A 14,555-nucleotide genomic window follows, 5' to 3' on the forward strand; every position below is an offset into this window, starting at 1 on the left:
TTGAAGCAGGATGATAGAAAAAAAGGGTTCCAATCTGGTTAATTCTACTGTGTGTATGTGCATATATGAATGTGCATACTCTAGGAAGCAAAAGTTTTATGCTGAGAAGAGGAGGCAGGGAAGGAGTTTAAAGAAGTAAATAATTTTTGAAGTAACTAGGGAAAGAAAGCTAGGACGAATTAAAGAGCTGACCATTGAGACATGGAAGGATTGCTGTACATGTGCTATAATTATAGAAGTTCTTGCTACAGAAAAGTAATATCTGTTAGCAATTTGAAAACTACAGTTGGCTGGACACAGTGGCTCATGCCTGTAATTTCAACACTTTAGGAGGCCAAAGCAGGAGGATCACTTGAGCCCAGGAATTGGAGATCAACTTGGGCAATGTAGCAAGACTTTGTCTCTACTAAAAAGTTTTCAAAATTAGCTGGGCCTGGTGGCATGCACCTGGCTCATGGGGAGGGTTGAGGAAGGAAGATCACTGTAGCTCAGGAGTTAGAACTTGCAGTGAGCTACGATTATGCCATTGCATTCCAGCCTACATGACAGAGCAAAACGCTGTTTCAAAAAAGGAAAGAAGAAAAATGCAATTGTCACTTTTTAAAACAGAAAGCCCCCTATGCCATCCTAGATAAATGTCCTTCATGGCTGTTTAGACTATTTTGATGAAGCATAGCTAACAGGTAACCCAGCTGCTTGCTTTCAGGCCATAATGCCCTTCTTAGGTCTTCAGACTGCAATTAACCTTTTGATGAAGCATGTGGCAGCTACCTCTACCTCTCTTGAACAGCTGGGAGTCCGGTCCCTGATGAGTGTCATTTGTGTTCCTCCTTCCACAGTGACTGACTCCTGGTTTAGTAACCTTGGTTTCTTCCATTACTTTGTAACTTATCACTGGGTTAGAAAAACCAATTTTTAATGTCAGTAAGATCTCTTTGCTTGTTTTGCACCCTATTGTATGCTGTGTGCCAAGTGCTTAGGTGGTTTTCTCCTCACTTCAGTTGTAGGCACATACTGTAATCTTAAAACAACTTTAAAAAAATAAATTTATTTGGCAGATATCAGTTTAGATAGATAACATTGTCATACTTTTTCAAATCTTTAAAAATACTGTTTTACGTTAGAAAGGATTGAACATTTAAAATAATTTTTACTTTATATAGCCGAAGCTTGTTCTTATTACATATACATTTATTAGTAAAAATACATGAAGTTGTTGTTTGATATAAATCATGACTAAAGAAATATCATCCTGTTTCAAAAATGGGAAGACAGCTTGAATTCTTATTTAGTTTAAAAGTTTCCATCCATATTTGTTGGTCTGCTCTTGTGCTGCCTTAGCTCACCTTTTTTCCCTGACGCATTGTGGCTTCTCTAACAGTCCTCTTTCATGTGTATTTTACGTTTTTGCCATGTAGGTCTTTCACAGTTCTGCAGCCCCAGGCGGGCATTCTCTGAGCAGGGTCCGCTCCGCCTGATCAGGAGCGCCTCTTTCTTTGCAGGTTTGCGATGTGCTGTGTGGGTAGACTAGTTGGTGTGCCCCAACGGCTAGACTCTGTAGTTAAGCTGTGGAAACAAGACAGTAGATAAATGCAATTGGTGAGGTTATGGTTAAGAAAACATTGCTTTAGGAAGTATAAGAACTTAATTCCATTCTACTGAACATGTTCTTAAAGTTTCCAGACACTGAGTTATCAGTAGAATTGACATTTTTATGAAATTTTGGTTTGCCATTTCTCTTGTGGAATAATGATTTTAACTTTAGAATCTGAAACCAAAACTTAGTATGAATTTTATTTCTTATGATACCACTTGGAATTTTTAATGTGACACTGTCTTGTTTCCATGGCTGAGTAGCTTTTGTACCATAGTTCACCAGTTGCAGAAAATTATCCTATCTTGTTATTATTGTAAAATTTCTGATCTACACTATTCCATAAGAACAATTTTTCTTGGAGCTAAGATTTAGATGAACAAGCACCACTGTAATGCTCTGTAAAAGGCATACATGACTGTATTTGCTTGCATAAACAAGTTGATGATTGTAGAGTGTGTTCATGTGTATATATCCAGGATTCTAATCATATACCTTGTTTCAAACGTTTTAGCAGATTACCTAACGTCGTAACCTTTTAGTGGAAATTATTAGAATGTGAACATATTTACTCTTCATTGTGCTCAGATTGGTATCAATTTAGCCCTTCTTGTTTTGAATAATATTTTCTTTCCCTATAAATATTAGATATAGCAAATACATATTTATAGAAAACTTGGAAAACATTTTTAAAAGGCAAAAATATGTATTAGCTGTTTTATCAGCCAGAAATACCTGCTTTTTTGCTTTTTAAACACAATTGGGATCATACTATTCAAAGAAATTGCTCAATTTATTATGGAGAATTTTGAAACATACATTGTTATAGGCAGAAACAGTACCGTGAACTATGATATACCCACCACTTGGTCCCAGCAAGTGCTCATATTGTTCAGTAGCTTGCTTTTTTTCATTTCATAGTATATTATAAATATCTGTCATTGAATATGCTTCTAAAATATGACTTTTAGTAACTCCTTGCTTCTTTAGGTATTATGTTTTAGATTCTCATACTGTGTATCAAATCTTCACAGAGCTGTCAAAGCTTGTTCAACTGAGTAATAGCTCTTGGTGTTGGGTTGGTGTCATGCTATCGAAAAAAATAAGGGAATGCAATGATATGAGCATGATTTTGTTTGCTATTTAAAAGGAGCTGTTCATCCACCTGAATAGCAATATATTTTATAACTGACAGTTTCATCTTTATTTATAGTTCACAGCAACCCAATGGACATGCCTGGAAGAGAGCTCAATGAGGACAGAGACAGTGGCATAGCACGGTCTGGTAATGTCAGGTTCTTGTATTCAGTTTTTTATGAGATTGCTGTTGGCATTGATTTTCTTTTTTGTCCCTTCCTTTATTATCAAATTTATTTATATTGATATTAGCCTTACAAGAGAACTGTGGAAAGATCAGAGCAAAGTCTTGTAAATTTAACATTTTTCATGTTTACTTTTAAGTGTGCTGAGTAGAATAAAGCCAGGATGAACTAAAGCCAGAGTAAAGTACACTGGTTGAAGCTTAGTGAGTATAAGAAGAAAAGCATTGGTCAGAAAACTGCTTAGAAACTGTAGTAAAAAAACCACATTTGCTTATATTTGCTTGCTGCTAACTAAAGTTTAAATTGTCATATTGTCTCTTGCCCAGAAAAGCACAGGCATTTTGAATCAGTGTTATACTTTTTTTTTTTTTCAAATATGGACTCTTCCAAAATTTGTAGGTCTAGCAAACATTTATTGAAACATGGTGGACATTAAAAAAATTAAAGCCCAGAGTCTGCCTTTAAGGGACACAGAAGTATGGAGTCTACTAGGAGAAAAATTAGGAAAATCATCTGTCTAGTTCATTTTTAGTGTTAGGCCTGTGCAAAAAGCTTCAGAGAAAGAGCACCACACTTAGCTTGGGCAAGGGGCAGGGATGCCAACAAAGCTTTACAGAATAATGATGATTGAGTTGTATTTTGAGAAATAAATAGCAGTTATCCAGGCAAAAGCTCAGAAAAAAGACATTTTAGCTAAAAAGAAAAGTGTGTGTTGGGGCATAAGTAAAAGGAGAAGTAATTTTAGGCTTGAATTACTGTTAGATATAAGAAACTTAATTCAGTGTGATAGCTTGTGTTGTTACATTATATGGCTCTACTGTCGAAATTGTTCTGTGATTCAGTTTTGAGTATAAATGAAAAATCTAAACTTGCCATATATTGGAATCCCTAGGTGTGTGTTAGAATAACAAGGAGAAGTTTTTAAAAAAAATTCAAGTGCCTGAACTCTACTTTCAAAGACTCTCATGTAACCTAGAGAAGGCATCTCTAGGCATCTGTATTTGAGAAACAAAACAAATGCAAAACCTAACACTTGATTCTAATAGATAGCTAGGGTTGCCAACCACTACTCTAATAATAATGGCTTGTGTTTTTCAAGTAATCTCATCTTTCTTTTCTAATTGAGTTTCTTATTTTTGTTTTAAAGAATCTAGAGTATATTTCTTTTAACACCCTTTGCTTCTATGTTATCTAGAGATTTAGTCTTCCCTGGCAGGAATTTAATTCTCATTGTTTAAGATTTGAGAGATGATAAATTAATTTATTTATACTTATATTCTTTATAAATTGAAGTGTCTGGCTAGACTGATCTGTTAGGCTGCTTCAAGTTATTGGATTAATATATGCCATTTAAGTTAATGTATATTTTCTTCTTTTTCTAATAAGAGTTATTTTTAATATTAGAGCGCAGTGAAATGTATTTTTTCCAGACTTAGGACAGCATTTTATTTTTCACTGAAGTCACACCCAGATTTAGTTGTACATACCCAGTCTTGGACTACAAGGTTTTATAATACTAACTGATAAACTATGGTCTGCATTTAGAATATGCATTCTAAAGTAGTTTAGAATGAGTTCATTGATGGTCTTCATGTTTGCATGGCACATACAGCTTTATCCTCTGTCATTGAGTTTGTCAGAATTCAAGTGAATGGATCTTCGTAATGAAAGTATCTCAGTTTGTAGTGCTGGTGTCCAAAATAATTTATCATCTGACCTGTACCTTTTTAATAGTGATGATAATAGTCCCCTGTTTTGAATATACATTTTCAGTATGTCCTTATGATCATAAAAGATAGAAGTCTGGAATATTGCCAAACGAAAGCAAGCCCTTAATGGCAAGTCTTATCCTCTCTAAATCCAGTGGGGAAAAGCCTAATGAAAATCCCCTAGCCTAATGAAAAATCAACAGTTGTAGCTCTTAACACCTCAGGCAGTAAACATATCTTACAGATTTCAGAGAAGTGTTTTGGGAAGGGATAATCCCCAAGATCAGGGGATTGCAGCCGTTACAGAGTGGAGTCTGCTGGAATGTGTTTGTCACCTTAGATGCTCCAGAGAGCATTCCTTTTTTGGAGCTTAGTAGGTATAGTCATGATTCTTAATTAAAAGTGGTAGCTTTGATTACACGTGCACACGTGATCCGTGAGTACTTGTAAATGACCTCTTTAAATGCCGTTCAAACACTTATTTTCAATAGCTTGTTCTTAAAATCCAGCTGCTGCATTAAGTTTGAACAGCATCAGATTTCCTTTAATTTCAGAACTAAAAGGATTCAGCTAAGTTAGGGGACAGTCATCCAGTGGCCAAAGGGATAATGCCTTGTTGTAAAGTATAATTTTCTTCTGGAGTCCCTAGAGGGGAATGCCAAAAGGGGATTGTCTCAGAGTTTTTTGCTGATACATTGTTAATATATGATTTTTCTCACCTGAGACCTTGCTCCAAGAAGGATGTGTTCTTTTAATGGACATTTGAGAGGCTCATGAAGCAAAATCAAGTTTAACTTAACCTATTCGTAATTTTGTTAAAAAAAATTTGTCATTATGCTTAGTCATTATTGACTTATACTTGTTGTTCTTCTGACTTAACAGCATCTCTCAGCAGCTTGCTGATCACTCCATTTCCTTCCCCAAACTCCTCACTTACCCGAAGTTGTGCCAGCAGCTACCAGCGACGTTGGCGACGTAGCCAAACAACAAGTTTGGAAAATGGGGTATTTCCTAGATGGTAAGTTGGAACTTTAAACACAGAACAAGATTGAATAGTTCCTTAAACATAATTTTATATGGATTTTTAGAGCCTGGACTTGTATTCTGTGTATTTTAAGTTTGAAACTGAAAACTTTTAAAATTTACTACATTTAAAAAAATTGTGGTAAGTTATACATAACAATTTTAACCATTTTTAGGTGTACAGTTCAGTGACATTTAAGTACCTTCATATTGTTGTGCAACCATCATCACCATCCAACTCCAGAACTTTTTCCTCTTCCCAGCTGAAACTCTGTATCCATTCAGCATAACTCCTCGTTTCTCCCTTCCCTTCCTCTTGTAACCACCATTCTGTTTTCTGTCTTTATGAATTCATACAAGGTATGAATGAAATCATGCACTGCTTGTCCTTTTGTGTCTACCTTATTTCATTTAGCATAGTGTCTTTAAGGTTTATCGATGTTGTAACATGTGTCAGATATTCATTCCTTTTTATGACTGAATAACATTCCATTGTACATACATACCACATTTTGTTTATCCATTTATCTATTGATGGACACTTGGGTTGCTTCCACTTCTTAACTATTGTGAATAATGCTGCTATGAACATGAGTGTGCAAATACCTGTTCAAGTCCCCGTTTTCAGTACTTCTGGTTATGTACCCAGAAGTGGAATTGCTGGATCATATGGTAATTTTGTTTTTAAATTTGTGAGGAACTGTCATGCTGCACACTGTTTTCCATGGTTACTGTACCATTTTACATTCCCACCAGCAATGCACATTGGTTCCAATTTTTCCATATCTTCACCAGCACTTAATTTTCTGTTTTTTTGATAATAGCCATCTGACTGGGTCTGAAGTGGTTCCTCATTGTGGATTTCATTTGTATTTAATAATTAGTGAAGTTGAACATCTTTTCTATTCTTTTCTTTTCTTTCCTTTTTGAGTCGCCCAGGCTGGAGTGCAGTGGCACAATCACGGCTCACTGCAGCCTCAACCTCCCTGGGCTCGGGTGATCCTTCCACCTCAGTCTCTCAAATAACTGGAACTATAGGCTTGCCACCACGCCTGGCTAATTTTTTTTTTTTTTTTGTAGAGATGGAGTTTCACCATGTTGCCCAGGTTAGTAGTACTTCTGGTCTCAAGTGATCCACTTGCCTCAGCCTCCCAAAGTGCTAGGATTACAGGCATGAGGCAGCACATCCAACTTGAGCATCTTTTCATGTTCTTATTGACTATTTGCATATCTTTTTTAGAGAAATGTGTATTTAAGTCCTTTGCCCATATTATAATTGTATTTTTTTTGCTTTGTTGGTGAGGTGTGGAAAATCTGTATGTATTTTAGATATTAATCCCTTATCAGATATATGATTTGTAAATTTTTTTTACATTCTGTGGGATGCCTTTTTACTACATTGATAGTGTCCTTTGATGCACAGAAGGTTAAATTTGTATGTAGTCCAGTTTATTTTTTTTTTCCTTTGTTGACTGTGCTTTTTTGTGTTATATCTAAGAAACCATTGCCAAATCAGTGTCATGATGCATGACACCTTTACCCTTTGTTTTCTTCTAAGAGTTTTATGTTCAGGTCTTTGATTTATGTATTACATATTTTGATATTTCAGTTTTTCATGTTTTTGTTTTGGCAAGGTAATTTATTCTTGAAAGATTTTTTTAATCTACATTAAGTACAACTGTAGATACTGAAAGTTCTTGTTTTCTCCTCTTTTTTATTTCCTTTATTCCTTCATCTTTGACTTTACTCCTAAAATCAAAAAGAGACCAGAAGGTCCTAGAACAGGGAAAAGATTGTACTAGACTCATCTATAAATCTTAAAATTTAGCCACTTTTTGGTTGATTAGGAATTGGGATTATGTACTTCTTTAGTAACTTCTAATTGGACCGGAAAATGTTCCCAGTCTGACTCTGTAGTAAAATTTCTTACAAAAACGTGAACCTGAAAGAATAGCCAGTAGATTTCTTAAAGAGATATACAATTGGTATGAAATTTTAGGTTTGTTTGATAAAACAGCAGAAGACTTAGCTTTCCTACATTTAATTAGCAAGAAGATTTAATTATGAATTTAATTATTTTTATTTGTGTAAATTAAAAAAAACCATTTATTTTTAAGGTCTATAGAAGAAAGCTTTAATCTCTCAGATGAAAGCTGTGGCCCTAACCCAGGAATTGTGAGGAAAAAGAAGATTGCAATTGGGGTAATCTTTTCATTATCCAAAGATGAAGATGAAAATAACAAATTTAATGAATTCTTTTTTTCACATTTTCCTCTCTTTGAAAGCCACATGAACAAATTAAAGAGTGCAATAGAACAGGTAAGCATAGTTATTTATTTATAACTTTTCCTTTTAAAATCTTACTGTCCCGATTAAGCATTATATTTATTCATTTGGCAGAAAAATTAACAGACATTGTGCATGTGTCCTATAAAGTGCTCTGGTGGATGCAAATAGATTGAACCCTTTTTAAGGTGCCTACTGTCTAATAAAAGATGTAAGATCATTCATCCATTTGTTGTGTAAATAAATATTTGAGGGCCTAAAATGTGGTAGACACCATTCTACCAGCTAAAGAAAGAGATAAAAGCAACACTTCTGATCTCATGGGACAAATAAACATGTAAATATAGATGTATGTATAAGTCCTGTGGAGAAAAATAAAATGGAGAAAGGTATGTAAGGAATCCTGGAAGGAAGGATTACTTATAGGCTAGTCAGGAATGCCCCTTATTAAAGGACATGTGAATGTGGTCCAGAAATACAGAGCAAGTGAGCTACAACCATCTGGAACAAGATGTTCCAGGCAGGGGCAAAGGTGTTAGTGCAGGAGTAAGCCTGATACTTAAGCAGCATTATGAGGCCAAAGTGCCTGGGTTGAAGTGAGACTAGATCATGTAGGGCCTTATAAGATACCATTGTAAGAACATTAGCATTTATTCTTACAAAAGTATGAAAGATGGGAAACCATTGGAGGGTTTTGAGTGGAGGAAGAATGACATTATTTATGAGGATCACTCTTACTGCTGGTGGATAATAGATTTCTAGGAGCAAAAGTAGATGATGTGAGACCAATTAGCATACTGTTGCAGTAATCCAGGTGACAAATGATGAATACTCAAACCACTTTAGTGATTGAATTGGTAAGAAATAGAAATAGCTGGTGTGAATAGTTGGTGTACTGAATTGGCATATCGGAGAAAAAACAATTAAGGTTGACTCTTAAGATTTTTTTAGCAAGCAGTTAGAAGGATGAAGTTGCCAGCATTGAAGTGAGAAAGACTGCAAGCAAAACCGATTTGATGAAGGAAGATGGTTTTTTTATATTTGCATCCTGGACATCCAAGTGTTCTTATGAGTCTAGAGTTTACCAGAGAGGTCATCAGTGTATAGATGGTATTTAAAGCCATGAAATTGATTGATATTGGCAAGAGAGGACAGGGAATGGTAAGCCTGAGTTGTGGTGCATTTTAACATTAAGAGTTTGACGAGATGAGAAGGAACTAGCAGAGGAGAAGGAAAAGGACTGGCTGTTCAATTAGGAGAAAAAACAAGACTGTATTATTTTGGGAAAGCCAAGTACAGAAAGTATTTCAAGGAAGGAGTGATAGATAGTATATACAATACAAGTATGTAAAGTAAATTGTGAAATATTAGAATCTAAGCTAAAAAAGAAGGACAAACAAAAGTTTTTTTAGAAATTGGGGGGAAAGTGAAATGACTTCCTATTGGGAAGAAGTTCATTTGGACTGCATTTTGAAGGATGTACAGAATGTTTTGAAACATAAAGCTCTGAAAATTGGATATAGCAGAATAGCAAGAAAATCGACATTCTTGCCACCCGAAGGGAACACAGTAAACTCACTGCTGAAAAATCTTAAGTAGGCCTTTTCTATGCATATTGTGCTTTTACTTGGTAGGGATTGTGCTGTGTCTACATTTTTCAAATTATATGCTCATTTAAGAAAACTCAGATTGAGCAACATGGCAAGACCCTGTCTCTACCAAAAAAAAATTTAAAAATTAGCCAGGCATGGAGGTGCACACCTGTAGTCTCAGCTACTAGGGAGGCCAAGGCAGGAGGAGCGCTTGAGCTTAGAAGGTCAAGGCTGTAGTGAGTTGTGATTGTACCTCTGCACTGTAGCAACAGAATGAGTCCCTATCTCAAATAGTAAAATAAAAAACATCATTGTCACATACACATTTCTCAAGTTATTGTAAATGGTTCTCACATATGTTTTAGTAGTTCTCCTCAATTGAAGTAATAGTTTCCCTGTTAGGCCATTTCTACTTTTTCACAATTGTTGCTACCCTATTGTTAACATCCTGGCGAATTTTCCAGATTATTTTTTAGAGGAGATTCCCAGAAGTTGAGCTGATAAAATCAGTGGCTGTCACCAGAGTTTTTTGCAACAGTCTGTGGAGGGGAAAGGATATGAAGAGGAATAGTGAGAGGTACAACTGGCGAAGTTAATGAGGACCTGATGACAAAGAATGTAGAGTGCTTGCCAGGGAGTTCTGACTTTTTCTTTAAGGCTGTTTGCAAGTTGTACTTTGGGGTGATTAACTTGGCAGTGTGTTTTGTATATGGCTGCTGAAACGAGCACTTGGTAGTGTGTTTTGAAGAGACTGGAATAAGAGACGAGAGGTGGGTAGACCCGTTAGAATGATTTAGAAAGGAAAGGATGTATCTCAGTAACTCATTAGTGACTAAGGATCATCTGCCTCTAGAGAAGACGTAGATGTTAGTTACTCATATTGAATATGTCAAAAAATAAATAGTTCATTAGCAGTACTTTTTTATTGAACAAATGAGTAAAGGCCATTTTCATTTATCTTTTCTTAAGTTAGGCACTGATTACATTTCTTCACTTGACTGCTCTCACATTTTGTAGTCTAGCCAAAGTCATCACACACAGTAGTAAGTTGTGGGTGAACTGACATTTTGAGTTATTTTGAAATAGACATTATAGAACTCATTAAAGATTACTTTTCAAGTGTTTTCATATTTTAACACTTTGATAATTCTGTAATCTAAAGCAGCAGTCGCCAACCTTTTTGGCAACCAGGGACCAGTTTTGTGGAAGATAATTTTTTCATGGACAGGGCTGAGGAAGGGGGGCAGTTGCTATGGTTTCAGAGGCATTAGATTCTCATAAGAGCGTGCAACCTAGATACCTTGCATGCACAGTTCACAATAGGGTATGCGCTCCTATGAGAATCGAATGCTGCCCCTGATCTGACAGGAGGCAGCCATCAGACAGTAATGCTCGCTCACTCACTTGTTCGACCCAATTCCTGACAGGCCACTGACGGGTACTGGTCCACGACCCAGGGGTTGGGACCCCGACCTAAAATGTACATTGTTAATGCTTATAGTTGTTTGGATATTTGTTCAATTGTAGTATCCCATTTTTTATTAAAGCTGGAAGATAAAATTAAACGAATGCTTTTACATAAGTGAATGGGACTTAATTTTTAAAGTTCTATAGTAGTTACTTAATGATAGAATATTATTAAGAATAGAAAATAATAGTGAATAGTGTACCATTCAAAGAAGTTATCTTCTAGGGCCAGTTTTCAAACTTTTTTTTTAATAAAAGGTATGAATTTTGTTTCTGAACACCTTGGCAATTATTTTGAAGTCTTCTACCTTTTGAGATTTGTGATTTAATTTAAAAATAGCATTGCTGATAAGATTAAGGAAGAACGCTACTAAATTCTAGCAAAATAATATTCACTTCTTTGTAAATTGCCAGTATCTTAACAGTTTGAAAAAACATGAAGTATGTTTCACTTTCACCCTCTGAAGCTTTCGGGTGTACAGGAACATGATTTCTGGCCTGAAGTAGGCTGACATCTTAATTGTGTTTTTTAAACAATATTTAATCACTTTGTAATTACATAAAGAATACAGAATTCAATTCTCTTTGAAAAAGTGTAAAAGATTAAATTCTTTTTGACCTCCATATCCTAATCCTGATCCCCTTTTTGTCTACTTAGATTAAGGCTTTTCAACCTTGGCTAAATATTTTTAAGAAAGCAAATATTGGCCGGGCATGGTGGCTCATGCCTATAACCCCAGCATTTTGGGACGCCAAGGTGAGCAGATCACGAGGTCAAGAGATCAAGACCATCTTGGCCAACATGGTGAAACCCCGTGTCTACTAAAAATACAAAAATTAGTGGGGCATGGTGGCATGCACCTGTAGTCCTAGCTACTCGGGAGGCTGAGGCAGGAGAATTGCTTGAACCCGGGAGGCAGAGGTTGCAGTGAGCCAAGATTGCACCACCACTGCACTCCAGCCTGGCAACAGAGGGGGACTCTGTCTGGAAAAAAAAAAAACAAAAACAAATATTGCTAATATCTTTAGATATCTTACTGTAGAATCTTTATATTCCTTTTTTTTTTTTTTTTTTTTTTTTTTCCCGAGACAGTCTTACTCCATCACCCAGGCTGGAGTGCAGTGGCATGATCTCGACTCACTGCAACCTCAGACTCCTGGATTCAAGCGATTCTCATGCCTCAGCCTTCTTCGTAGCTGGGATTATAGGCGTGTGTCACCACATCTGGCTAATTTTCATATTTTTAGTATAGACAGGATTTTGCCATGTTGGCTAGGCTGGGCAAATTTTTAGAAAAGAGTTAACAGGGCTGGGTGTAGTGGCTCACGCCTATAACCCCAGCACTTTGCGAGGCTGAGGTGGGTGGATCATGAGGTCAGGAGTTCCAGACCAGCCTGGCCAACATGGTGAAACCCCTTGTCTACTAAAAATATAAAAATTAGCCAGGTGTGGTGGCAGGCGCCTGTAATCCCAGCTACTTGGGAGGCTGAGGCAGGAAAATTGCTTGAACCCAGGCAGCAGAGGTTGCAGTGAGCCGAGATTGCGCCATTGCACTCCAGCCTGGGGACAGAGTGAGACTCTGCCAGAAAAAAGAAAAAAAAAAAAAAAGAGTTAATAGAAGTATTATCTGTGAAATATAAGCGTAAAACCATGAGTTGTTGTTACTGAGTTATCATTATGTCTTGTTCTGTTTGGGAAAAATAAGATTTTTTATAACCCATAAACTGTCAATATCAGTTTTTTTATGTGTTGATAGTCGTCTGCAGTTTTAAAAATAAGAGATTGAAAACAGTTGAAAATTTTAAATTTTGTTCAACCATTCATTAATTACCAAATGTGTAGAAGAAAAAGCCACAATAAATGCATTTACCTTCTTTATTTCTTTCTCGATAAGAGTTTTGGTAGAGCGTTGTGTAAATATGTGACTCTGTCTAAAAAAAGACTCCTTTTTCCATGTTTTGCTCATGATTAACGTAAGAATTAACTATCTTAATGATTGTTTTCAAGGCTATGAAAATGAGCCGGAGATCAGCTGATGCCAGTCAGAGGAGTTTGGCATATAATCGAATAGTTGATGCCCTAAATGAATTCAGGTACATATTCCCCAGCTTTCCATAACGTAGTAATTCATAGTGTACACAGGAAGATTTATTTCTTTTCTTTAATTTGTTCTAATAAAATTTAATTTCTTTGTCCTATAGTCATATGATGGTGTAATTCAATAGACCATTGACTCCTATGTTATTACATCTCAAATGTGCTTGAGAGTCAAGCACATTGAGAGCCATCACTGGTATGTTTTTCAGTATTGGGCCATTTGACAAGCAAATATGACCAGGAAAGACCCTTGTTCTGGCAAAAGTATGCTTTGTTCTTTCTTGTGATCCTAGATGTAGGGACTGTTAAGTGGTATTTAACCAGTGGTAGTAATCAGATATTCTTGGATACAGGAGATACAAGGATATATGGATATAAGGAACATGAACTTGATATTCTAAATGGCTTTGTTGCTTGATCCTTTCTCTAGATATGGCACAGTGAATAGTCCTTCAGCCAGGGTTTTCTGGCTCTACAAAACTTGTATCTGAAGTCCCAACAACTACTATAACTGTCTTCTAACTATGTGACAAACATACGTATTACAAATGATCTTATGTTGGGAATTATACTGACTGACTGATATGTCTCCCTTGACAAGAGGTTCGGTTTAGGTCTACTTCATTTTCTCAATCTTTCCTCCTTTAGACTAGAGAGATAGTATAAGCACAGGGAGTGAAAACTAAGACTCTAGAATCCATCAGACAGATGTGGGTTTTAACCCTGGCTCTGTCATTTACTACCTCTGGTGATCTTGGGCAAGTGCATTAGCATTTTTGACCCCTAGTTTTCTAGTATAAAATAGGTAAATTCAATTTAGTAATAATCTAATAGATTGTTATAAGGATCAAATGAGATTGTGTGTGTAAGGTAGTTAGCAGAATGCTTGACATTAGTGGCACCGTTCTTTTCTTTTTCTTTCTTTCTTTCTTTTTTTTTTTTCTTTTGAGGTGGAGTCTTGCTCTGTCACCCAGGCTGGAGTGCAGTGACGTGATCTTGCCTCACTGCAACCTCTGCCTCCCGGGTTCAAGCAATTCTCCTGCCTCAGCCTCCCCAGTAACTGGGATTACAGACGCATGCCACCATGCCTGGCTGATTTTTTTTTATTTTTAGTAGAGATGGGGTTTCACCATGTTGGCCAGGCTGGTCTCAAACTCCTGACCTCAAATGATCCGCCCGCTTTGGCCTCCAAAAGTGCTGGGATTACAGGCATGAGCCACCGCGCTTGGCCTGTGGTAAACATAACCTACAGCAGTGCTTCCCAACTTACGTTACTTACATCATATCTTAACAGTTTTGCGAAATTTATGTATCATGTATACTTTTTAAATTTAGTGTTTCTCTTTAAATTTGATCATCTTTTATACCTAAATAAATTTATTTCAACAGGAAACTTTATTACCCTAGTTAGGGAAACAGGATGCTTTACCATAATAAAACTAGCTATAAAAATAAATTTATAGT

The 14,555-nt window shown here is 36.3% G+C and overlaps 1 protein-coding gene across 2 annotated transcripts in view; it reads left to right on the plus strand.

Moving 5' to 3' along the window:
- The window catches only part of FNIP1 (folliculin interacting protein 1), a 155,056-nt gene that overhangs the window by 85,256 nt on the left and 55,245 nt on the right, over window positions 1–14,555 (plus strand). For both annotated transcript variants that reach the window (XM_023196726.2, XM_023196727.3), the window contains exons 7-10: window positions 2,808–2,879; window positions 5,508–5,643; window positions 7,766–7,967; window positions 13,002–13,087. In XM_023196726.2, the coding sequence (XP_023052494.1) occupies window positions 2,808–2,879; window positions 5,508–5,643; window positions 7,766–7,967; window positions 13,002–13,087 (496 nt within the window). The remainder of the gene's footprint in view (window positions 1–2,807; window positions 2,880–5,507; window positions 5,644–7,765; window positions 7,968–13,001; window positions 13,088–14,555) is intronic.

The sequence above is a fragment of the Piliocolobus tephrosceles genome, chromosome 4, assembly GCF_002776525.5.
Source record: "Piliocolobus tephrosceles isolate RC106 chromosome 4, ASM277652v3, whole genome shotgun sequence".
NCBI lineage: Eukaryota > Metazoa > Chordata > Mammalia > Primates > Cercopithecidae > Piliocolobus > Piliocolobus tephrosceles.